Source organism: Tachypleus tridentatus, chromosome 7 (genome assembly GCF_004210375.1).
Source record: "Tachypleus tridentatus isolate NWPU-2018 chromosome 7, ASM421037v1, whole genome shotgun sequence".
NCBI classification, from domain to species: Eukaryota; Metazoa; Arthropoda; class Merostomata; order Xiphosura; family Limulidae; genus Tachypleus; species Tachypleus tridentatus.
Genome location: NC_134831.1, coordinates 63364982 through 63390136, shown reverse-complemented (window position 1 = coordinate 63390136; position 25155 = coordinate 63364982). Strand labels below are relative to the sequence as shown.

The 25155-nt window shown below is 30.3% G+C and overlaps 1 protein-coding gene across 35 annotated transcripts in view; it reads left to right on the top strand.

The window, feature by feature from the left end:
• LOC143255824 (uncharacterized) overlaps positions 1–25155 on the top strand; it is a 201908-nt gene that overhangs the window by 153869 nt on the left and 22884 nt on the right. For 27 of the 35 annotated variants that reach the window (XR_013030880.1, XR_013030877.1, XR_013030874.1 and 24 more), the window contains 6 exons: positions 853–888; positions 3690–3713; positions 5004–5050; positions 6515–6678; positions 22327–22442; positions 23786–23874. Coding sequence is in view for 3 of the 35 variants with exons in the window: in XM_076512122.1 (XP_076368237.1) it covers positions 853–888; positions 3690–3713; positions 5004–5050; positions 6515–6678; positions 22327–22442; positions 23786–23874 (476 nt within the window). In the remaining 32 variants the exon portion in view is untranslated. The remainder of the gene's footprint in view (positions 1–852; positions 889–3689; positions 3714–5003; positions 5051–6514; positions 6679–22326; positions 22443–23785; positions 23875–25155) is intronic. The other 8 variants (XR_013030881.1, XR_013030878.1, XR_013030871.1 and 5 more) reach the window with 3 other exon arrangements.

The following is a 25155-nucleotide window of genomic DNA, read 5'->3' as shown; positions in this document are numbered from 1 at the left end:
TGTTTTTTTAAGGTCTGTGTAATAGTCGCAAGGGGTACTATTAAATGATTTTATGTTACTTGCTTAATATTGGATATACATAGATATGTTACAATTGCTCCAAATGTCTGAATAACATTCAGTCCAAATTTTAGTGTTTTTTGTTTGTTTTTTTTACAGTAACTTTAAGTGACAGCAAGTTGGTGTTTTTATAAATCATAAAGTCAACTTTGATACTATACTTGCTAGTTTTGAGCTTTAGATTGAAGCTGACGTTTATTCAAGTGGTTATTTATACTTATAGTTTTTATTAGAAAGAGAAAAACTAATATGTATATCTCAGTGGTTCTCAAACTAAGAAGTGCACTCTGCATAGGCAAGCAAAGGACTCTGCCAGAAGAGATGCCAGCTGCACATTTATTTTTAAAGCAAAGTTTATTGATTTGATAAACAAAATGTTTTAAAACATCCAAATAAGAAAATTGTTGAGGAATATTACAAATAATTTGATTATCTCGTCGTATGGCATCTCATAATGATCATGATACATCAGACTTACACTGTATGGTTTTCTTCCCACTTAGTTACTCACATTCTAAACCTGAGGGAATTGTAATTGGTTTTATTTTCTTAATGTGGATAGGTTTACAGTTACAGAGTTTGAGAACTACTGATACAGCTGGTTTGCTTTGTAATTTATATAGTTAACAAAACTCATGATAAAAATTAGGCATAGGAAAAATATGATTATACATGTATGTCCATGCTTTATATGATTTTAAATAATCATAGTTTTATATGGGTTTGTGTTAAATCACTGAACAAAATGCATAATATACTTTAAGTAACATCAGTAATAACTTCTGTTTTCAGTTTTGGGCAGATTTCTGGAGAGAAATTGATCGACTGGTAGGATTTCAGTATGTTAGCATGTAATGGAATGATAATAATTTGCCTGTTTATAAACTAGTTTTTAATAACATTCTAGTTGGTGCTAGCTAGTATGTAGTATATACTGCATCTGTTCCTTTTTTATGTTTTTGTACAAGGGTTTGTTCCTTGATGTGAGCCAAATATATTAGATTAGATAAATAGTGTTTTGATTAAGTACAAAATATTTGAGTAACAGTGTTTATACCATATTCTTATGTTGGGTAGGTAATACATATTCCATATACTAGATATTTCATGACTGACTGATATGCATATAATTAACCCTTTTACTGCCCCATGCATTATATAATATTTCCCACGTTAACTGCTTTTTGCATACTATGGAGTTTTAAGTTTTTCCAACACAGTTTGAAATCCTAGCTGATATTTGATTGTACCAGTGACCTACAGATGTCACCCCAGACACTTATACACAGCAATGAAAAATGTATCTATCTGTAAATATTAGGTACTTATATAGTTGTTTTAGTGATTTATATTAGTGTGCTAAGTGTAATATTCGTAAAATATAGTCACGTTATTTACAACCAATGCTGTTCTAGTCAGTGAGATAAGATTGGAGTGTGATACCACATATGGAAAAACAAACAAATTCTGCTCACCCTCCTGTCTTATTTCGCAGTCAGTAAGGTTACTCAGACCCAACGAACCCTTCCTGCTCCCTCCTCATTTGACACATCATTAGGCCTACACAAAGGCCATTGTATGATTTTTTGGTATTTATTCCTCACTTTTGTATGCTATATGATGAGTTCATAAGGTAAAAAAAAAATCAGTTATTTTTCGTTTGTGCAGCATGTAAATAAGGATTTTCCACCCCATCTGCATAGTGAAAGGGTTAGAAAGGTAATATGTAATACTTTTTTGAACGAGATACACATAACGATTGATAAAAGTACGCATACAAGATACTATTAATTTGATAAGTGCTGTATTTACTACAAGTGACAAGGCACATGATTTATTAATAGCTTGTATTGCAGGTACAAACAATTTTGATCAAATCAAGATAGAAAATAAATGCATAGTTTAATAGTATCTGATTAGAATGCAGTTATATTAGTCAGTAATAAAGTTGGTTACATTTAGTTATTATATGTCAGAAGAACTGATCATCACAGTTGTGAAAATGAAGTGAATTATGATCATGATATTGTTATGTACATCATTAACCAGTGAGATGACTTGAAATATATAAATTTTAGGTTGAATTTAAATCAGCTGTCGTGTAAATTTACTGTACAAATATTCTTTGCATATCATATGTAGATTTGGTAAATGGTATGCCTAGTAGTTACAGCATATTGAGTAAAAGGTCCATGTTTCATTTTGGTAAGGTGAATAACACAAGCTTTTTCATTGCTGATATGTTGACCATGTAACTTGTTTAGGTAGACTAGATAAAGTAATTTATATGTTTACCTGCTTGAAAATAAAAATAATGAGCTTTCTGTTCAGGACTAAGACCACATTAGCTCTGATTGGAAAGCATAAGTCACACAGCAATGGTGTGAACCAAGGTTCTATATCTGATATCAAATGCTGGTTGAATTAGATCTTTCAATGTCATGTTCCACACCTTTGTTACTGTTTGGGTTAGTAGTTTGTTTAGAGTTGTACATATATGTTTGTGTATTATTGACACATGGTTACCAGCTGAGAATGTTTTGTTGGCTCTGAGACTATCCAGGATGTGTTGCTGTCAGAGATAGGTGTTAAGTTCAAGTCTTTTTCATGGTAGGTTTTTAATTTCCTGGGTCTGTGTACTGGGCTTACCATATTTTGTATTTGTGGGAGTATTAACCTGATACTTTTAGACTACATTAGATAAAATATAGATATACTAGGTATAAATTGTTTAATCAGATCTGGTTCAAAATATGCAAGATTGCATACATTTTCAAAGCACACAGTTTCATGCTTGAGGTTATGTTTGCATTTATCTGTTCTGAGAGTTAGTTTATTTGTATATGTGTCTGATCTGATAACTTTTACCTTGAAATAGTAAACCTCTTTTATTTGGATATTTATTTAGACTTAGAACTTTAACTGTTACATCTGATAAGAATGAAGCAAAGTTTTAATTCAAGTGGATGTAAAACTTAGCAAAATTTGGTTAATTTGCAATGTACACCACACATGCATTCAAACATATAAAGATTAAAGTGTTCACTTCTTTCATTTCCATGCTTAAACTAAATTTGATAATTTTATTTGTTGTGTGATTACCCAGCTTAACAAACTTATATCTGTATATTAAAAGTTTACAATTTTATTTATATGCATAGCAATTCCAGTTTTTTTTTCTTTCTAGATTTATGGTTTTTTGTGAGTATTAAATTAGGCAAGCTTGTGTGAGTATAAAAGCTTATGTTAATTTATATACTTAGTTTAACAAATTATTTGTGAATATGCTAGATCTGAGGTCACATTGAGTTTTTGTATATGTATACTAAATTTGCTTGAGTTACTTTTGTACATTCTAATTTTGGCACGTTTTTCGTATGTAGTAAGACTAGATTTTATTTTTGTGTGTGCTAACTTTGACTGTGTGATTGTTTGAATTCTGATACTATGAAATATATTTTTGACTAATTTCATGACAAAGTTTTATTGTAAGTCGTAATGTAACATGAAAGTAAATTCTGTTTAGTTCAAATTTTATAACTCATTGTACTAAAATGGTTCATGTAGTTTTATATTTGTGTGACATGTATTTCGGTTTTTAATACTTATTCATTTACTCTGACCATTAGGAAGATGAAGTCTACAATGAAGAGGTTAGTATTGTTTGTGATAATGATTTAAACTAGCATTTCTTTTTATGTGGTAGAAACTATCAAGGATTAGTAAAATTTGAAAACTCACTGCTTCAGATAATTTGTGCAAAAAAGAGCTTTGTTCAAAACCACATATTTTAAACTGTTATGATTACATGAAACTTTCTAAATCTGTGCTTCGTTATGGTGAAAATCTTTGAATTATCTATTCATATGTTTGTTAAATAAATATTTTTTGAAGATTTGTAAGACAATCACTATAAAAATGATTCAAATAAAAAATAATCAGTAGGTGTAATACTTGAATTTCCAAAGCAATAAAAAATTTGACCAGGCATGTACCAAACGGATATCTGCACTTTTAAATAAAATATGAAAATTATAAAAAATGAATAAGGAAAATAAAAAAAATGTTAGGACAAAGTTAAAAAGATGAACAGTGTTCTGAAAAGAAGCTTTCCAAAAAAGAAAGTATTTTAAAGTGATGGTAATGTTATTTACAAAATGTAAAGTTCTACAAAATTGAAATGAGTATTACAGTTTCTTAGCAACATTGGAAGTTTTGGGAAGAAAGTATTAAGAATTCTAGAGAAATTTTGTTTTAATTTTACTATGTGCACTGCTATCTATACTAACATAATATATATTTATATATGTTTCACAGTTGTGTGGACTGATTGCAGTAACATAAAAATATTTGTTCTTACAGTGTTTTTGTTCTTTGTTAATAAATTCGTTTATAAAGCTTTATCCTAATTTTGGTTTCTAACTTATTAAAACATTCTGTAATTTAAAAATGAATTTTCCTTTAAAAGTGTATCATGCATAAAAAGTCAAAATGAATGGTGATAAGGTTGTAATTTGTACATACTACAACTGATATGTGACGTTCAAGCATGCTGCAAGTGTAAGTTTACTTGAGTATAAGGCAAGACTACAACATTACACTAATAAAGTTTTAAAAACTACAAAAATTATTAAAATATCGTTGATTGTTTATATCTAAAGATTATGATTCACTTTTAGAACAGGAAAATAAGCTGATTGAGTTTTACAGCAGATGAGTGATATTTTTGCTTTGCAATCAATATACAAAATTGTGAATCATAATTTATGTTGCTGCTCAATAGAAATTACTAAGCATAGAATTTTATTATCATATACACTGGTCTTATTGCTTTACATTTTCTGTCCTTTCAAGAAGATTTTATAAATAAATCAGAAGTGTTTCTCAGATTTGGTGTGGTGAGTGAGATTCATTGTAATTTGTGTACTTTTTGTGTTTTTAAGCAACAACAGAGGTCTTTCCACCAAGAACGTTGGCCAAAACAATCCTTGTGAGTAGGTTTTCTTTTCCTTTATTTTTTTAAATCTATGTATACTATAATTATTTTTGGTACAAAGATGAACAGGTCTAACATAGCCAGGTTGTTAGGATGCTCATTTATCCCAGGAAAATAATGACTGAGATTCATAGTCAAATAAGCATAGATTTTGTAGAATGGTTACTGTAGTATATAATTGTATCTCACTGTGATGGTTAATACAATTTCATAACTAATCTACGGTTTCAAAAAAACACTTTAACTAATTGCAGGAAATGTGCATGAAAAGTTTATGTGAGTACATATAATGATTACATATTCTTCTATTTGAAGAAGGATAAATTCTAGGAATTTTAATTGGTACACTCACTAAAAGAATTGTATCTTTCATGTTGTTATAAGACTATTATTTATGAAACTTTGAAAGACTACATTTTGAGTGTTCTGAATTACTAAATAACATTTTATAGTTTTACATGTAGTGGCTTGAAAATTTAACTTTAAAAAAATCATCTTTTGTCCTGTTGTACATGATTATTATATTACTCATTATTTGTTTGCACTGTCTTAAACATTAACTTATGAGTTATTTGTGATGGTTTTAAAGGATTAACTAGGAATAGCTTGTGTTCTTTTAAAGGCTTTAATTAGGAAGTTTCTTTATATCTATTCTCAATAAGTAGTCCTTTGATATTGTACCTGTATTTACATGATCAGAAGGGTTAACCTAGTAGTGTTTTTACTTCTCTGTTCTGAGGGATTAGTTTGGATATTCATCTATTTATTGTTGTGAAGTCTTAGCTTAGGCATAATTCCGTGTCATCTCATGATTAACTAACTTACTTTTGTCATTTTGAGAATTATCTTAGGCATATTTCTTTTGTTATATGCTGAAGGACAAGTTCAGGTTTGCCTTATTTGTGTTATTCTGCAAGATTAGGTATATGACACTTATATTATTGTAAAGGATAACCTCAAACATACTTCTCTTGTAATGCTCTGAAGGATCACTTTAGGTTAGCTCTATTTGTATTGTTCTGTAAGATGAGGTACAGCACTTATATTTTCAAGGATAAGCTTAGATGTACTGATGCTGTTAAGTATCATTTATAATATTCTAAATAATTACCTTACTCATATATTACTTGCACTGCCTTAATGCTTCTGTTAAGCTTGTGCTGTATTTCACCTGTCTGGTTGTAAGAATTAGCTTATACTTTGTTTCCATTAGACTACACAATTAGCACATGTGCATGTATACATCACTTGCATTGTTTAAAAATAATGACTCTATTTGATTATTATTTTGGAGACTTGTTAGTAATTGTTTATTTTCATTCCTTTCTCCATTGAAACATCTTTCTTGTTTTTTTTATGAAACCTCTTGGAAATATTAATTCATATAAATAACTCACACTCAGAATCACTTGATTATTCAGCCATCAAACGTTATATTCAGTCATTTTAATCCTTTAGTGTCTTCCCTGATGGTTATGAAAGTGATTCCACATTATTAAAGAAGACAGGAAAACCTCACACTTTAAATCCCCAACAGCAGAAAGCATGGTATCGACAGATTCAACGTGGAGGAGAGGTTCCTTTCACAGGTCTTGGGAAACCAGCCCCTGAAAAACCCAGAGGTAGGATATGATGTTTCACATTGCTTGCTAACCTTTTCATGAATACATGGACAAATAAGGAACCCAAAGGTAGGATATGAATACTTTGCTCAACCATATGAATCAAAAGGTTATTTTTCTTCTGCCACTAACTAATAAAAATTGTGGATATAAAACTAAAACTCAGGTTAAGATGAATCTTTTCTCTTTCATCACATTCAAAGTCAGAGGCTAATTTTCTTTCTGAAAAATATGAGGAATATACCCTATTGAACATGATTTCTATTATGAAATGTTTTTACAGCTCAAAGATATGGTCTTTAAATGTTAGCATGAGTATTGGCACTTCTTACCAGCGAGTTTGGTAAAACTAAATTAATAATTTTCCACCTTCTGGTAGTAGTTTTGATATACTTGAGTAAATGGATGTCTTTTGACTTCAGAAAAAATACCCCCCTAGTGGCACAGCTGTATGTTTGCAGACTCACACTGCTAGGAACCAAGATTTGATACCCATGATGGGGAGAGCACAGGTAGCCCATTGTGTAGTTTTGTACTTTATTTAAACCAAACAAACAGAAAAAATAGACCTTTGTTTCATCTGAAGTTGTACAGTTACTCAAGCTTAAGTTAATTCTAGTTACGTTGTTATCAAAATATCTGTTTACTTGTCTTTGAAAGGTGAATTATGAGACTGTAAATGGAAAGAATTTTGGTTAATATTAATGAATAAGCTTTATTTAAATTAGTGCATTAATTAGTAATTTAGCTGTACAGTGTATGTCAGGTTCAGCAGTCAGGGTGCTTTCATTCAATAATCAGTGACTTAATATTTAACTATAAATTAAATTATTTATTATTAAGTATAAATATGACAAAGTCAATATAAGGATAAGCAAGCCAGTTATTATCAGTTTCTTCTGTGAAAAGAAAAACTGATTTCTGTGGTCTCATTTTTGTATGTTTGTTTTTTTGCGATGTATTATTACTTCAAAATAAAACGTACATTAATAACCCTATCTGTACTGGATGGGCATTCACTGATATCCTTTGTTTTTTTTGCTTTTTCACTTAATCCAGTTGCACAAAATTTAATTCCAACACCACCTTGCACACTAGCTTCTCAGAGCCTAAGTGATGTTGTCAGTTCACAGATACATTATTAATACATATATTCTGTCTGATTTTGTGTTTAACAGACTTGTGCATATAATATATAGCAAATTCAGAATCACAGTAAACATTCTTTCTCCATTAAAGAGTTTGCATTTTATCAGTAAATAAAATTATTTTTTTTAATCTCATATCTTTTTCACATGTTTGCAAGTCCTCATTTGACTAGTATACATGTATAACCCTAGACTCTTGTTCAGTTTTAAAGTGTTTTACTGTGGGTCTCTCTGTGATGGATTCTTCTTTTCCACCCCTTGCAGACAAAGATCTCCACCAAAAGATCTTCTCTCTCATTTTCAAATGGGATTGCTTATTGAGGAGTTGTTGTGTTCATAGCTGTTATTTATTCTCACATTTTTTTTGATATTCCAAACAAAGTGAAGAGAGGAGATAGTTGATATTTTTCTTTGGATTCCTGTCTTGCAATAACCTACTTCAGAATGAAAGCAGTTCTTCTATTATGTCACACCTGAATGATAAATTAGATGTCTAACTGGATGTGACAAATGATATTTTCACATGCCAGTTCTTCCATTTAGTTGGAGATATGCTCATTTTATTCATCTGTACTGGAATTTTCAGTTTTAGGATGGTCTAAACCCTTTATGTCTTTACCTGACATGTAGACTCTGTATCAGGCTGGTTTCATCAACTAGGTTTTGTTTTCTAGCATTATTTATTGTGGATGACTGCCTTCCTCTGTCTTTAGTTGAGGTTTTTATACAGAAGGATCTCCTAGACGTTTTAGCTACAGTCATTGAAATGGATAATTAAAACATTCAAGTCTCATCTTATTCTGATATGGTATCTCAACCACCAAAATTTCATTATTTATTCCAGGCTAGAATATCTGCAAATATCTTCATAACGTGTGAGAAACTTATAATTACAAGTGATTTGTTTGTAGTGAATGCAAACCCTTTTCAGCACTGTATCCATCATTGTCCATTGCCCTATTTGTTGATCTAAGAACTGCTGGCTTTCAGCTACTGTGGTAGGAATTATCTCTCTAATAGATCTTTACAGACAACCTTTCAACCTTACTAATTTTAGACCTTGGTAGGTGATTGATGGGCTGGATCTACAATATTCAGGGAATACTTCTTGAGGTACTACTACCATCTCTTCATGAATTGTTTTACCACTGTTTGGTATACTACATTTTATTTTCCACAAAGCATGATATTGGTAACAATTGTCAAAGAACTGTAAGCAATTCATGATGTATGCTTTCAGTCAGTTGTTGTTGCCTGTGTGACAATGGTATGGTAATGTATTATACCAATAACCAAATGGCTACCTTTTCTCATAATCTTTTCAAGACACTGGATCTTTGCTTCTGAGTTCAACTGAAATTTATGCTGTGTTCTTGGCATCATGAATCATCTTGAAAACAGCTTTTGTATGTGTTAATAGTAGAGGTATGATTTCATTTTATAATTGAAAAGAATTCTAAGACATTTATATTTTATATTACCTTTCCTACCCACACAGACAAGTTGACAAAAAATGTAACCATAGAAGTTATTATGTGAGTCACTCAGAGACCAGGGACATGTATAGCCTAATGATTGGATATTGTTTTCCAGACATGCAGGAAAACACATGATAATACACATTTAAATTTCATGAGAAGTGATACTTTTACCAGAATACAGATTGAAAATAGAGAATGCTAGAAGAATGAAAAAGATAGATAGGTGAATCAAATTTTTGATATTAACTAAGAGAACAAGTGTGATAATAGTATAGGTAAGTATATTTTTGACTTTCATTTAGTTCTTAATGCTAATTTCTAACAGTTTTTCCTATCTCTTTAAACTGAATTTCTCTTACTTCAGTCTGTGGCTGATGAGGGTACCTCTGTCTCTTCTGTTAAACTTTTAAGTTTGATTTCAGTAGTTTTTTTCCTGTTTAGATTTAGAAACTGTAACTTTTATAATTTCTCATTAGTACTTATGCTGGTCAGTAGGAGCAAATTTGATGTGTCTCTGGGCTTCAGCTGTCTTTTCTTTGAGATGTTTCACTCTTCTTAAAATGCTTTAAAACATTTAGTAATTGTTTTACCCCACTACTGTTTACCTTTATCATTTAACTTCTTACTTGTATATATGCTTAGAACCTGTGGCTTACTACTGTTTTGACAAGAAGATGTTTTGTTAATGCTCAGTCAAAATAATTGAGTGATCTTAGATATAAATGACTTTCTGTATTGAAAAACATTTTTATTTGGCTGCTTACTATACTACAGTCTTCAATTTTGGGTATGTATTGACCCAGTGTATTTATTATTCTTTTGATCATGAGACCCAAATGACCATTGTGAACAAGACTGGCTCCATTTATAAGTGTCTATCACAACACTTCTGTCTTTCATAAAGTAGCACAAAACCAAATCCAAATTTATCATAGTAGTCATTTTGGTTTTTTAAACCTTCATGGGAAAATCCAAAAGGCAAACCAGGAGCACTCAGAAACTATTGTTTTTCTTCAGCTCCACACGTGTTCAGAGGTTAGACATAACTTGAGAGGTAATACTTTATAAGAAAACTAGCAATACTGAATATAAGCAATAATGGTAGTTACCTTGATTGGTATTTAGTGGTCAGTAGGTCGGATGTAGCTGCAAAGAAGTCTTGTCGAGCCGAACTAAGTTAGGAAGATCGAGTTTTGCTTTTGTTATAGACATGATGTCACAAACAAGGGGATGCAGAAAGAGCACATCGACAGAGTTAGGTATCGTGTTAAAATAGATTCTACACTCATTACTAGAAAAACGGACCTCTTTTCAGGGCTTGGGTAAAGAAACACCCAAAATGTGCTGTGGGGGGAAACGGGAGTACCCCGAGACAAACCCACTTTCACAGCCAGGGTGCTGAATAATGGTTCCCATGCCGGGAAACAAACCAATACCCTTTGAATTTTTATAAGTTCCAGGTGAGATTTTCGTGGTAAGTAATGAGTTAGTCTTCACTTTCCTTGTTATACTTGTCTTACAACAAAGTGGTCCAAAGGTGCTTCATACATTTGGTTTAACACATTTTTATGGTATAACATTCCATAATTGTGGGATAGATTAAGATTTAAAAAATGTTCATATGCATGTTTTAGACCTACTTCATGGAGGATTAATCTTATAAAAGTACATATGATGTTACAAAATGGCAGGTGGGAATGATGGCAGCTAGGATTAATGCTACAGCTATAATTTGGACACAATAGAAAATGTGAGATAAGGATAAGTTTACAGATTTGTTTTAATTTCTTTAATATTAAATACTAAGCAGGAATAAGTTTTACCATGGGTTGTACCTTGATTGACATTGTTTTCTTAGAAATGGTGGATGTTTTTTGTGACATAATTTTTCCCTACTTCTGAAACTACATTAGGAAGCAATGAAGTGTAAGTGTTTATTCTAGTATCAGTCATTACATAATAACATAAATTATTAACTTGTACCACATGTGTTAAAATCTTAAAATTCCAAAATAGAACCACTTTCTCTCATGTCAAGCTATCTTAATCCTTGGTCCCAAACATTGCTAAAGAAAAATGTTTTTCTACAGCACACCAATCTTTATACCCCATTGGATTTGCACCATTTCAGAGCATGCTTATTATGTGACAACTGTCCAACAATCAGATTGCAACATCTGTACTGGCCCAGCTAGTTCCCTCTACAATTCTAGAATAATCTTCAATTTTTCAATTACCATTCTACTGTGTAGACATGTGTTTTAACTTTACATGTGATTACAAAATTGTGACTGTGTTTGATCAGAAATTTACATTAGTTTCAACTTCAAGTTTTGACTTCTTGTGTTTAATTTCCATTGTTTATATTCATTTGTGTTAGAAACGTTTTCTAAATTATTGTTTCTTCATATGAATTCAACATTTAATATCGCAGATTATGAAATTCCCATGATGGTCAACAAAGGTTCTCACATGAATTCCCAGCTTTCTGGGTTGATGAAGTCTGGTGGGTAAGTACAGGCTTTAGTTTGTGGGAGTTCATGTCTTGTGTTTAGCCAACTATTTACTCCTTTCACATTATGAATTTTTGTAAGGAAGGATATAATTACTGTATGGAAATTTCTTTGTACAGCACCTTCCATCTGTTAACTGACCTCCATGTAATCTCCTAGATTAGATATTGTTCTCTTTTTTCAGGATGTCTATGGTCAGTTTTTCAGTATGTATTCTTCACTCCCAGGAGGCATGTCCATATTGAACAAGTTTATGTGAAATTGTATGCATTGAAATAATTTCCTAACATGATAATTTAGGTCTTTTGTGTTTTCTCTGTTCAGTACTTGGTAAGTTAGATTTTTATAATTCCTTTACCTTCTAAGGTACTTCAGTTGAAATTTGCATTTAGAGTTTGATTATTATTTAATTTTTGTTTAATTTTCAGTATATGTATATGTTTTGCACAATAGTTACTTTTCCCAATGTTATGGATGTGTTGGTTCATAATTTATACTTTCTCCTACTATTTATACTAGTTTATAAATTCCTTTTTCTTTGCAATTAGTCACATCTAATTGGGAATTAGATTTGATACAAGTTTTGTTATTGTTACTGAGTGCCTTTTCATCCTTATGTTATTCAAGATAAGTTTTACTTTTATGTCTTTTGTCTTTGGTTCTTTGAATGGACTTAAGTTACATATTTACATGTCTTTTATCTTCTAAATTCGTTAAATCTTTTGTCCTTCAGATGTTACTTACTATTTTATGTTTTAGGTAGAACTTCATAGTTTTGCAAGTTTGTTATTTTACATACTTTGTAGACTCTACACATTTCTTAGTTTTGTTGGTTAATTAGTAATATGTACTTTTTCTAAGTATGTTTTATTTATTTATCTTTTTGACTGCACTTCATGACAGTCGTGTGGGTTCAGTCTAAAGGTTTCTACCTTCATTTCTGCCCCCTTCATCCACTTTTAATATCTCCTTCCCTCCTTCTTGGGATTGTACCTGTTACATTTGACTTGCCTAGTCTTTTTTAAAATCTAATAAATAAAGTGACTGTAGAATGAGTATTACCCACTCAACTGGAATTTTAGCCCCATATAATTTCATCCATCAAAAGATGAGAGATTGGAGACCCATCATAGACCTGTCCAGATTTAACTCTTATCTGGAGCTATCTTGTTCCACCATGGAATATTACTTGTCACTTCAGTTGTTGTTTTTTTCTAAGGTCTCTGGATAGACACTTCATCATAATGGATGTCTATCTTCATATTCCAGTGTCATGTTGGTTTCTTTTGTTCATTCACAAAGATCATGTTTTCCAGTTCTGGACACTGCCAATTGGTTCTTCTTCTGCTCTGGATGTTTTCTTGAGTCATATGCTCTTTTACCTGTCATTCTCACTTGTTGGATCTTCAGACTCTTCTTTTCTTAGGTGACTTGCTTTTGCTATCTTCTTGCTATGCCTAACTGGACAATCATGTCTGTTAACTTCTTCAGGAAGCTAATGGAGGAGACCATTCAGAATGGGATGTAGACAGCTCCCAATACATTCATCACACATTATTTGAACCATTGATTATGTCTTTCTCATGTAGTGATTCTACACACTTCTGTTCACCTTTTACTAAGGTAAGTTGACCTATTACTTTTCTTATGTATTTTTTGTTGATACTTATCATATTTAAGGATCTCACCTGGTGGCAGGTGTTGCTGTGGTCAGATATGCTTCATATTATATTTGCACTAGATATGAATAATTAATAATCAATATTAAGATTGAATGTTTCTGTGAGGTGACCAGCAGTTATTAGTTGTATATTATATTTTTTTACTGAAAATTACTTGTTTCATTTATAAAGGACCATCATGCATGGACTTTATGAAGAAAGCAGATTGGGTATGGTTAAATGTTGTTGTTATAAGATTTGTTAAGAGAATCTGTGGTGAGGTATACAGCGTACTTGTCGTAGTGTAGTACATGAAAGGTAATTTAAAATGTTAGGATAACTTTACTGAGCCTCTGAACCTTAACTTTGTATTTTTAGAAGCATGACTTGTTTAACTTACTCTTAGGAAGTACATTTTATATTTGAAGTCAACCAGTTAAATATAATAAAAAAAAACATTGAGTTGCTTTTAAAATGGAGCCCATTAAATGGTTCTAGATGTCATATGAATTAGACCTTTATTTGTAAAAGTATAAATTGTACACAAACATATTTTTTTGTTATTTATAGTTAGAGGTTATGCAGGTGATACAAACCTGAAATCACATTATTGTGTATAATAATTTTTTGAGTTATTTAGTAAATGCCTTTATATTCACCTATAAAGAGATTGTAGTAAAATGTTTTATTATTTACATGTGTACATGTAGAGAACATGGTATCAGAGAGCGACAACAGCTACCACATTTATCATTCAGTTTTTCTTTGCATTGGTGAAACCTCACATGTATACATCTGAGATTATTATCTTAAAATAGTGATGTCAAACCAACTGATCTTTGTTTTCAAATTCAGCATAAGTGTGTGGTTCACTTATTAAATAATGTGGGTTGATAGGATGGCTTATAAACTATATCATAGCTGATACCGTTAAGAAAACTTATGATGTGAAGAATGTGATGGTGCTGTCTTTTTTAATGTTTTAGTACACATTTTGAAATGAAAGATTTTGTTGTTCTGTCGCTTTAGTTTGAAACACTGAATTCTAGTATTAGTACTGTCTACTAAGAGGATTATTGTTCTGATACTTTCCTTTGAGTAATGTTTGAACTAATTTTACTAGAAGTTTATGTGTGTGTTTTTAAATATTCAATGAATAACTATTAAAGAGAGCATTTTAAAATTGTAACAAGTTTATTGCATTGTGTACTGACCTGTATTGTACGAATGCATTTTGATTTTCATTCTAATTTTTATCTGTATTTATCTCCATAAAAATGCAACTATTGTGACGATGTTTTAGCATATTTATATATTATTTTTGAAAATATGTTTTACAGGGAGAAAAATTATTTTTTTATGTACACTTGTTTTTAAAATTTATAATACTGCTCAGTACAGTGCAGTGACATTGTTTTTGCTTAATTATAATCTTATGAAATTCATTATATTAGTATATGCATGTAGTTTCTGAGAGTTTTAAGATGTGCATATTATTATTGTTTTACATGAAATTATAACTGTACTAGCTCATGATAAATCCAATTTTATAATGATATTTAAAGAAGTTACTTTTATTTCTTCCATAATGTTTTAACTCCTCTTCAGACCAGATCCTTTCATTGAGTACAAAGCCACATCATAATGTTGGCCTCGAAATAAAAATGTTAATAAAACAGTTTTAATTATTTGAAATAACACATATAGTTAGTTATAATAAATGAACATAGATACAATGTATATTAAAAATATGATTGTTAAAAGGTGACGTCCAACTAGACTGTGAATCTGATGTCCCATGGTTTGTGTTCCATTACCAGCAAAATAAAATCGCATGCTGTACTTTGTGGCTGCAAATGCATTATAAGAGTGACAGTCAAATCCAGTTATTCAGTTTAACAAGACTGCCTCATAAGTTTGCAGGAAGTGATGTTGACAAGCTGCTCTCCCTGTAATCAGTTGCTTCAAAATTGGGACAGCTAGCACAAATAGCCTTATGTAGCTCTTAGTTTGAACATTAAAGAAACTCACATGTTTCATTGCTTATTGATTTGAAACTTCTCTGAGTGTGTATGTGCATGTGTTTTTTATAGCAAAGTCACGTCAGGCTATGTGCTGTGTCCACCAAGGGGAATTGAGTCCCTGATTTTAGCATTACAAATCCATAGACTGACCACTGTCCCATTGGGGGGGGGGGGGGCAGGAGCCTAAGAAGAAGTATAGTTTACTGGAACTTGTTTGTAAAACATACAGTATCTTTGTCCATACTGTTCTAAAATTAACTTGAGGCAGTAGCAGATGAAGTCCAGCATTAAGCATGCTGTGCCAGTCTGTAACGGGTTATGATCACACTTGTTTGAGTTTTTTTATTATATTTTTTTAATACACTTAAAGCAAAATAACAATTAGTGTAGTGTATTTATTATATCAGTACTTAAAGCTTAGTAATGTCACTGAAACTCAAAATGTTAATAAACTCCTTGCATGGTGAATGCTGCTATTGCTATTTTACTATAAAGAGACTTGTTTGAAACAGAACCATTGATTGGCCCACCACCATCACCATCCAGGCATGTAGAGACTGACTTCTTATAAGCACATTATTCTAGTGCTACACATGGACCAGGTAGGAGAGAGTAAATATCAGAAATTCTATGCTTTATTAATTTTTTTGCAACTGGACACAAAACTTACTGTCTTTTAACCTAACCATCCATTTATTTTTTTAACTGTTTCTCTCTTATTAGTTTTTTTGGGTGTATTTGCACTTAATTTACTTTTCATCTTGTTATTCCATAACCATTAATTTTTGAAGCTATTCTTGTGAACTATATGATGTGTCAGTGTGTATATCATTGATCTTTATACTACAATAGTATTCATGTTTTAAATGTAACTTGCTAAGCTTATATATTTATGAAAAATTAAAAGTTGAAACAATGTATAGAACATTCTTATTTGTAGAAAGCATAAAAATAAACCACTGCATTATAGTTGGAAGTTTATTGGAATATAATGTGGTAGTGTTCTTGGATGAATACCAGTGAAATTAAATACATACTTAAAGATTCAGCTGAAAAACAAACTTTACCCCAAGGAACAATTTTATTAAGCTACAAGTATTTCTAGAAAACCCATAGGTCTGTGGTTCACACTTACAGGGCAGCTATAATACAAATATAATGCTTGAACTACTATTTTAACTTTTTCAGTTTAAAGATCATTACTACTATAATATTAATTTATATTTCTATAAACATCAAATTATGAATACTAATTAGCAGGCATACTTATTTATGTGTTATAATGCAAATAAATGACAAATCTGAGGTCCACTTTCAAGGAATCACCATAAAAGTGATATGATTTGTTTGGCACCTTTTAGTAAATTCATAGGCCTATGATCAAAATTTACAGGGCTGCTATAATACAGATTTGATGGTTTAATTACTAAGGGCCTGAATGAAAAGTGTTTTTTTTTTGTTTTTTTTACCTTTGTGCAAGTTTTGGGTCTGAGCCTATTCATTTGGCACCATTTAGAAGTCAGTAGAACTAGCAGTGTAGAAGGAATAATGTGATACACACACACACTGAATCTTATTATATAGATATTTTGCATCATGCTGTAGATTTCTTAATAAACTATGCTTATTTAACTTCTAAAATGTGAGTAGCTATGTCTGTCTGAAAAAAACACACCTTAAAACAATAAAAATCTCTTCATACACAGTTGCTGTTTATTTACATTTAAAAGAATTAGCTTAGTAACAAGACTCTAATCTGATTTTAAAAATTAATCCTAACAAAACAAGGCTTAGTTGTAAGAGCTATACATAAGATTTCTCAAAAAATAATGGAGAGTCTTATGTGAGTTTCAAGCAATCAGATACACTAAAAGGATCAAAGTAACTTCACAGGTACCTACCACACTTTTATTATAAACAAGCAAAACTACCTGGCTTTGCTTGGGCTATTAGGTTGATTTATTTTAGATGACTATGTCAGTGTTTGTATTCTGAAACCATTTTAGCATAAAAAGTATAACCTATAAGGTATATAGGTTATAACAAAAGTGTTGTTACTCCTTTATGGGATATGGCCTGCTTATAAAGATAACATACCCTCTGACTTGTCTTCTGATTTTAAACTTAAATAATAAAAATAAGCCTCTTTAATTAATGGTACCTTTAAATTAGGAAGCAACAAGTATTTTTGAAAATTTTGTAGTTTATATATTTCATTTTATACTCTCAGCACATAGCTTCGTAACAACAATATTAGGTTATACTTTAATTTCTAAGCAACATAATATAAAAGTCCTTGTTGGAACACATTGTTCTTAAAATCCACTGGCTTTTCTATTTATTGGAATTGTTATATAAGGAACCAGTTTTTTTCTATGTAGCTTTCTGGTAGATTGCTGCATTAAAAAAGATATACACTTGCGTATATGTCTAGCTAGCCTAATTAACAAGATGCAAATACATGAATGACTGTGAATAAGATATGTAATAATACCCAGATGCTGACCATTAGGGCCCACTTAGTATGGCTGCAAAATTTATGATTACTAAGCTATTTGCTGTTAGTGCTAGGAAGGTTAAATTTTTTTTTTTTTTTTTTGCTTGCTTACCTCATGAAAAGATGCTTGCACGTTCATGGATAAGTAATAATATCCAGGTGCACACCTTCATGATCTGTTTGGTATGTGTGCAAAATTTCAAGTTCCTAGGTTCCTTTATCTCAGAGTTATGGTGGTCACACGTACAGACACACAGATATGCCCCTTTATTATTATAGATTCTTGTTAAGTATGTGCTGAACATTTTATGCTGAAGTATCAGCCCAATTCTGTTAGCTTATAATTACAAAAACAGTAACTTGACAGAGATACAACAGTAAAAATTAAGTTTCTCAGAGGTTCTCATAAACAAAATAAACAAATTATGTCTTACTTTGTCGAGTAGCTGTTGCTTGTTTAAGCTCTCCTCTTTCAAACAAAGCTGGGCTTCTATGATACCTTTCAAATCTGTACAATTTTGTAGCTTTCTTTTTTGCAATAAGAAACGATTTAGAGACAAAGTAATGCAGCTTTGTTCTTTTAATTGTTTCAAAGACCAAAAAGATTCCTGTCAATGTTTTATAAGTGAAATATGCGATAATGATCTTAGTAAGTAAGAAATTTTATGACTGAGGCTTGTATACTGCAAAAATATAATTCAGTGCAAAATAAATATTTCATACAAATGGATTTACAAAATATCTATATATTTTAAAATAATAGCTTTTTTTACAGTTATGATTATGATTTTGCTTTGGATTATGACTGGTATAAATTTCTAAAATGTTAGTTTTGCACACTGGCATGTCATATTATCAGGAAACAATAATTAATATCCAGTACCAGAGGTGTGGGAAAACAGTTAAAGAAAAATCTTTATGGTGATTGTGGATTTTTATCAGTCTATTGCTCTAGCAATACCTTTTTGTCTAGATTTATCACTATCAAGGAAAGTAATATTAAAAAGTGCATATATTATATAAGCTTTAGTGATTGTAGATAATAGAGAATTGATGGTTAAACATAAAGTCAGGTAGATTACAGGGATGTAATATGATTATGAATTTTTGAAAAATATTGTATTACTTGAATTTGTTTTTGTTTTAGGGTAATTAGCAAAATATTTTGATATGAGGAGATGCTTTTTTATTTTATCATATTTTAATTAATGGTTATTATGAGACATGATATTTAACTTATGCCACGACAGAATAAAAGTTTTATTACCAATATGGTGAAATAGTTTTTAAATTTAAAACTTTCACTATCATTTTAAATCCATATTAAAGTAATGTTATCTATGGAAAGTTTTCAGAAATTATTTAAATTATTTTCACACATAAGTATCATTCTGTCTCATAGTTATAAACACTAAAAATTGCTGTATTAATCTGATTTGGAATGTTTTGAAGTATATGTTTCTATATACTTTAACCTTAAATGTGATCCATTATTACTCTAGTATTTTTTAGTACAGCTAAGAAATTGGCAACTTTCCAAGCATTTGGATTACAGCTAAAGGTGTTTGTAAGTGACCTTGTTACACTCATAAAGTTTCACAAATAGAAAAACTGTTACTTAATTATATCATGTTAAGCTGTTATTAATATTGATCGGGAAGGAATTGTGCCAGTGTATCAAGTGCTGAAAATGTGAATATTATTGCTCAGAAAAGATGTAAACACATTTTTCATCAAGGACCACTCAGTATTTTATTTCAATTTGTCCTTCAAATAGAAAAAAGACAAATGGAAATTTCTTTAGAAATGTATTGCTTAATAATTTGCTACTTTTGCTGAACTTTAATCTTTTTTACTTTCATGGATAAATATTAAGCTTGTATATCAGTGTTCTTACTGCACAAATATAGTTAAGAATATACAGCTCTAACTCCTGCCGTTCTTGGAAAGGATAAGCGTGTCATCCTGAGTGAGAATCTCACGTGTTTTTAATCTTTAATGATGCAGTGGATAAAAGTAAATGTAGATAAGTGTGTCTGGTTTGTTTATGCTGTTTTCTTACCTTGAAACCATTGGAAGTGTATGTTCTGATGCTTTTCAATTAGAATCGATTGGTAATCATAAAAAAGCATACTGTATTATGTACTTCAAGTTCAAGACCTTAGTATGTAAATATAATTTCTGCCATTTATAGATGTTTTGCAACAAAGTTCAACCAAGAAGTTAAATTTGGATGTGAATGACAGCTTCATAACCTGGAAGTTACCCTTCTAGGTTCTGTTTTTAAAGCTACAGGATATTTAAAATTTATAAAAACAGTATATTAAGACTTATGTTGGTATTCTTGCAAAAGTAAATTGATTGTTTTTCCCCATAAAATCGAAATTCTTTTGCTAGATAGTTTTAGTTATAGATATAATAACAGCTAAAAGTTTTTTGTTACATGTAAATTGAAAATAAATTCTCAACCTCCATGGTTACCCAATTTTCAGTAAGTATTTAAAATTCTCCTACATCCATGTAACCTACTTGACATGTGTTATTATTTTTTATACACATCCACAGACTTTAAGAATATACAGGGAGATAAAAGTTGAAGTTAGAAAAAATCTAGTTCATTAGATATCTTGTATTCTTTTGTAGAAGGAAAGCCAAGAGAGACAGGTCATTTAATTTTCTTTTTATTGCGATGTTGTTCATAACATTTAGTATTAACAGAAAAAATTGTCATATTCAGTTATGTAATTTCTTTGAATAAATTAATTCTACTACTCTAAGTGGCAAAAAGTATTTTTGAAGGCTGTTCCATCCCATTAGAAAAGGTTTCTTATTTCATGTGAGAGATATTCTGTTAGGATCCTCAGAAGCCAATGTTATGGTAATTAACTCATAGTGAATATTAATTATAAAGCTTTTTAAGTGAAGCTGAATTATGTTTAAAGTTATACTTTGTTTTGGGGAATAAGTGAACTAGGTTAGGTCTTAGTTTAGTAGATAAAATCAAGGGATAAAATATCATTTCAAGCCAAAACACAATATTAAAAAACAATTTATAACTTCTTTAGCTCTTTTCTGAAGTAAGTGTAAAGTGTTAATTAAAAATGAAAATTTTCAAATAAAACATGCATTTAGTTTTTCTAACACATTAATTTTACATAATACTTTATTATTCTGTAAATATCAGAAATGACTTTGCAAAAACATATCTCATTTAATAATAAGGAAACAAGAATTTTGAAAGTTTTCCTAAACATTTCAATCAGAATTTGTTCTTTACACTGTTAAACTTGCTCATCAGTACAAAACTGGAGTATACTTATTTAATTGAGGACTGCATGCCAATAAAATATGAAAAATATTTGAAAGACTTATATTTTTACTTGCTAATTTTTCAACAGATCAGAAATGTAAAAACCTACAATCCAGTGTTTCAAGAAACATTATTATGACAGATCTTTCTAACATTTCTACACTTCCGTTTTGCCTTAAATGAAATTCTTAAAGTAATATGATGCAGTAATAGTAAGATATCAGAAATATGTATATACAGGTGTGAATTAGATGGGAAATTTTTAATGAAGAATAGCTGCTCCATAAAGTTGGAAAGGGATATCATACATTAGAAGTTAAGTATTATAAAGTTATTTCACTGTATGTTTACACTGGATTTAAATATCTGTTCACTAAGCTGTTTCTTTCAGTTAATGTAATATGATGATTATTGTAGAATATATTGTGTTTAATTATAAAACTTCTTATATTCTGTTTAATAACTTTATAGTTTTAAGAATATGTTAATTCTGGATAATTCAGAAATTATGTTAAAAAGCACATGTATATCATGGATCCCGTTATGTATAAAGTTGGTTTTTGCTCTGTAATTTAACACTCTTTACTAAAGTAATAGTTAGAATAAAATGCTAGTTTTTCACATTTTAATTTGTTTTCAAAAGAATATTATCCAATGTGGTTACAGAATAGTAAAACCAATTAAATAATATTTTCTTACACTTTAGTATATCAACTGTATCAATATGTACAGACTCTGAAAGTTCTAGTTATTTATTTATTGAAATTAATTTTTTTCCCTAGCACCATTTATTGGAAAGCTAAAAATAAAAAAAAATAAGTAATTTCCTTTGTACGACATTCACACCATACTAACCAGAAATTAATAGATAAAACATGTTTTTTTCTATAGAAATGAATATTTGGTTATAGCTTTGAAATATCAATTTTCTTCTAATGGGTAAGAGGGGTTACAGAGACAAAACAATTAGTGTAAATAGGAAAAAAGTTTCTGTTTACCATTTTATTATTTCAGCTCCTGCTCATCGCTATCAAGAGTCAGAAGTAAATATCCATTATCGAAGTCCCGTAAGAAATTTGGAAAAAGATTATATTGAGGAGAAGGAACTGCAGAGAAAACAAGAAGATGCAGTGAGTTTTCTGTATTGTTTACATCAACATGTGTGATAGAATTTTTATAAATCAAAAAAGGTAAGATTTTCACTATACAAGTTTTATATGTATCAGGAATTCCCAAATCTCCCAACTTTGAAACATGCAGTTCAAGAAGAGGCATAGCAATGAAATGGTCAGAGAGGTCATAGCCTCATCCTAGCTATGTTTTGGATAATCATAATCATGGTTGTCATAATCATGACAACAGCTCATGAATGGAGTAATTTTTCTGAACTACTCATGCTGTATATTCCCTGTAATACTCCCTTATTTTTCACCCAAAAAAACTCAAGTTGAGTCACAAATTTACTATAATTGAATGTTCATTGGGATGGTCTAATTGACCACCCCAAATTGGAAAAAGAATGTTGTCTATAACTCTGAATTTACTTTGTGTATTTACATGAAGTATGACAAGCATTTAATGAAACATACACGTTCTTTGTACACAAAAACGACTGATATGTTATGCAAGTATATATACTCAAGTATATATGCATGTCTCTGAATGGAACATTTCAGTTGGATGTAGACTCTGATAAGTCTCATGTATACCAAGAGTTCTCATATTTCCCAATGTAGTAATAATGTGAGGAATAACCTCTTAAACCTCTGAAGTACACATCTAGTTTTTTGGTAAATAGAATACTATTTATTTTTTTCTACCATGAACTGTGACTAAATCACTAGTGTAGGGTAAAATGAATAGTTGATAACTCTAACATAAAAAAAGTAATACCACACTGAATAGGACTCTCTAAAAGGTCATGAGGTGTGTTATTTGACCCCAATCCATACAATTAAATTGTATCTTATAATACTAATTTTGCTAACTGTAATGTAATATTAATCATCTAAGTTGTATTATTTAAAGTAAGTTTTGATTCAGATACACTAGTGAAGATTAGTTTGGTGTCTTCACTCATTAGGTGCAGCTTGAAGCTCATTCTGTCATATAATCACCACTTACTTTTAGAATGTATTAATTTCCTAACTTGGCATTTTGCATACCACATGTCCATTTTACTGTACAATTAGTATAAATATTGCTGGTATCTTGGATACCTTGCAGTTCTTTCACAGGTCTCCCAACTAACTGTGAGGGATGTACCTTCTTCCTTAGGAGATTTTACCCCATCTCATGAAACTGTTTCTATCCATTGTGTTATATGATGTGTAATAAAGTGCAATATTTTTGAGTTAATACAATTGTTTCTGCTGAGTCTTTGCTTACATGTGTGGTATTTACTGAATTTGTATTTAATAAACAATTGCCAAAGTATCTGGATAAGTTTACTTAGGAGTTTTCTAATTTTTAGATGAGAAAATTCTATGAAGAGGAAAGATACAAAAAACAACTTCATCAGCTGGAAGAAATGGAACAGCGTCGACATAGTGACAACTTTATGTGAGTTAATCTCATTCTGTAGTTCTAGTGTAACATATTTGGTAAAGAAGGTGGTTTGATGTTTCTTTTAACTTTTGAAGAATGAAAGTTGAGATAGTCAGGTACTGATTTTAAATTTTTACCAAAAAACATGATACAATAAAACTCAATAATTTCTTGATCTTTAGTTTCCATTCTCATTTATCTGTTGTTTGTTTTTAATTTTCCAATACTGTAAAAATAGAACTGACAATACTATTTGTAGTATTTATATCCCTGAGTTTAGCATGATTGTTTAAGCTAATGTGTAGCCATCTGGTGGTTTAACTTAAATAATTATTTTTAGGACAAGCAATGACAGTGAGGGACTAAGGAAGTTTTAAGATTTACTAGATTGTCCTTTAAAATGAAGTGGAAAAATATATTCCTGCACGGGGTTTTAAGAAACATTTTATCTATGTATCTCAGAACAGCTAGTATGGGTATTATCACTTTTATTTCAAGTGGGTTTTTCATCATCAAGAATTTCATCTATGTTTGGATATTTCATCACATATCTGAGCCAGTAATATACTTTTTATAAAACTGGATACCTTAGCCGTATGTTAGTCTTCCAGAGCCTTCATGGATCCTATATATTTTATGAACAGTAGCACTGACAGGTAGAAGCATGTTGATGTTTGTTGTTCTCAGTACCTTCTATATTTGGCTAGTATGAGTTAAATTGTTACATTTAGTTTAGGTGGTAAAAAAGAACTTATAATATTCAATGTTCATTTATTGATTAATGAAAAAAAAAATCGAGTGTAAGTGATTTTTGTTTCCAATATAGTGGTTAATTAGTATTTATTATTGTTTAAGAATTTTTAAATTAATTTTTTATGATGACCCAGAAGAGTGGCTATGGAAGAATGTTACAAAAGACTAAAATAGGATTAAAGTATAGTTCTGTAAAAATAATAAGTTTCAGAACCATTTATGTTTCATTTGGAAGAGAGAGAAAAAGTGTGTGTAGCTTTTATACAAGTTAGTCAGTGGATATTTAATTGTTATCTTATTCCACAATGTTTTTCATACTAATATTTTATAGAATTGACTAAAACTATAAGAATTTCACTAATTCTGTTTTCACAATTAGTGGTAAGTTTGCAGACTTATAATGCTAAAAATTGGATTTTGACACTCATTGTGGGTGAAGCACAGATAGCCCATTATGGGCTTAACAAAAAATATATATATCAATTTCGTTTGAGTATTTCTGTGACATTTTTAGGTTATGTATAGAATACTACAAATAAACCT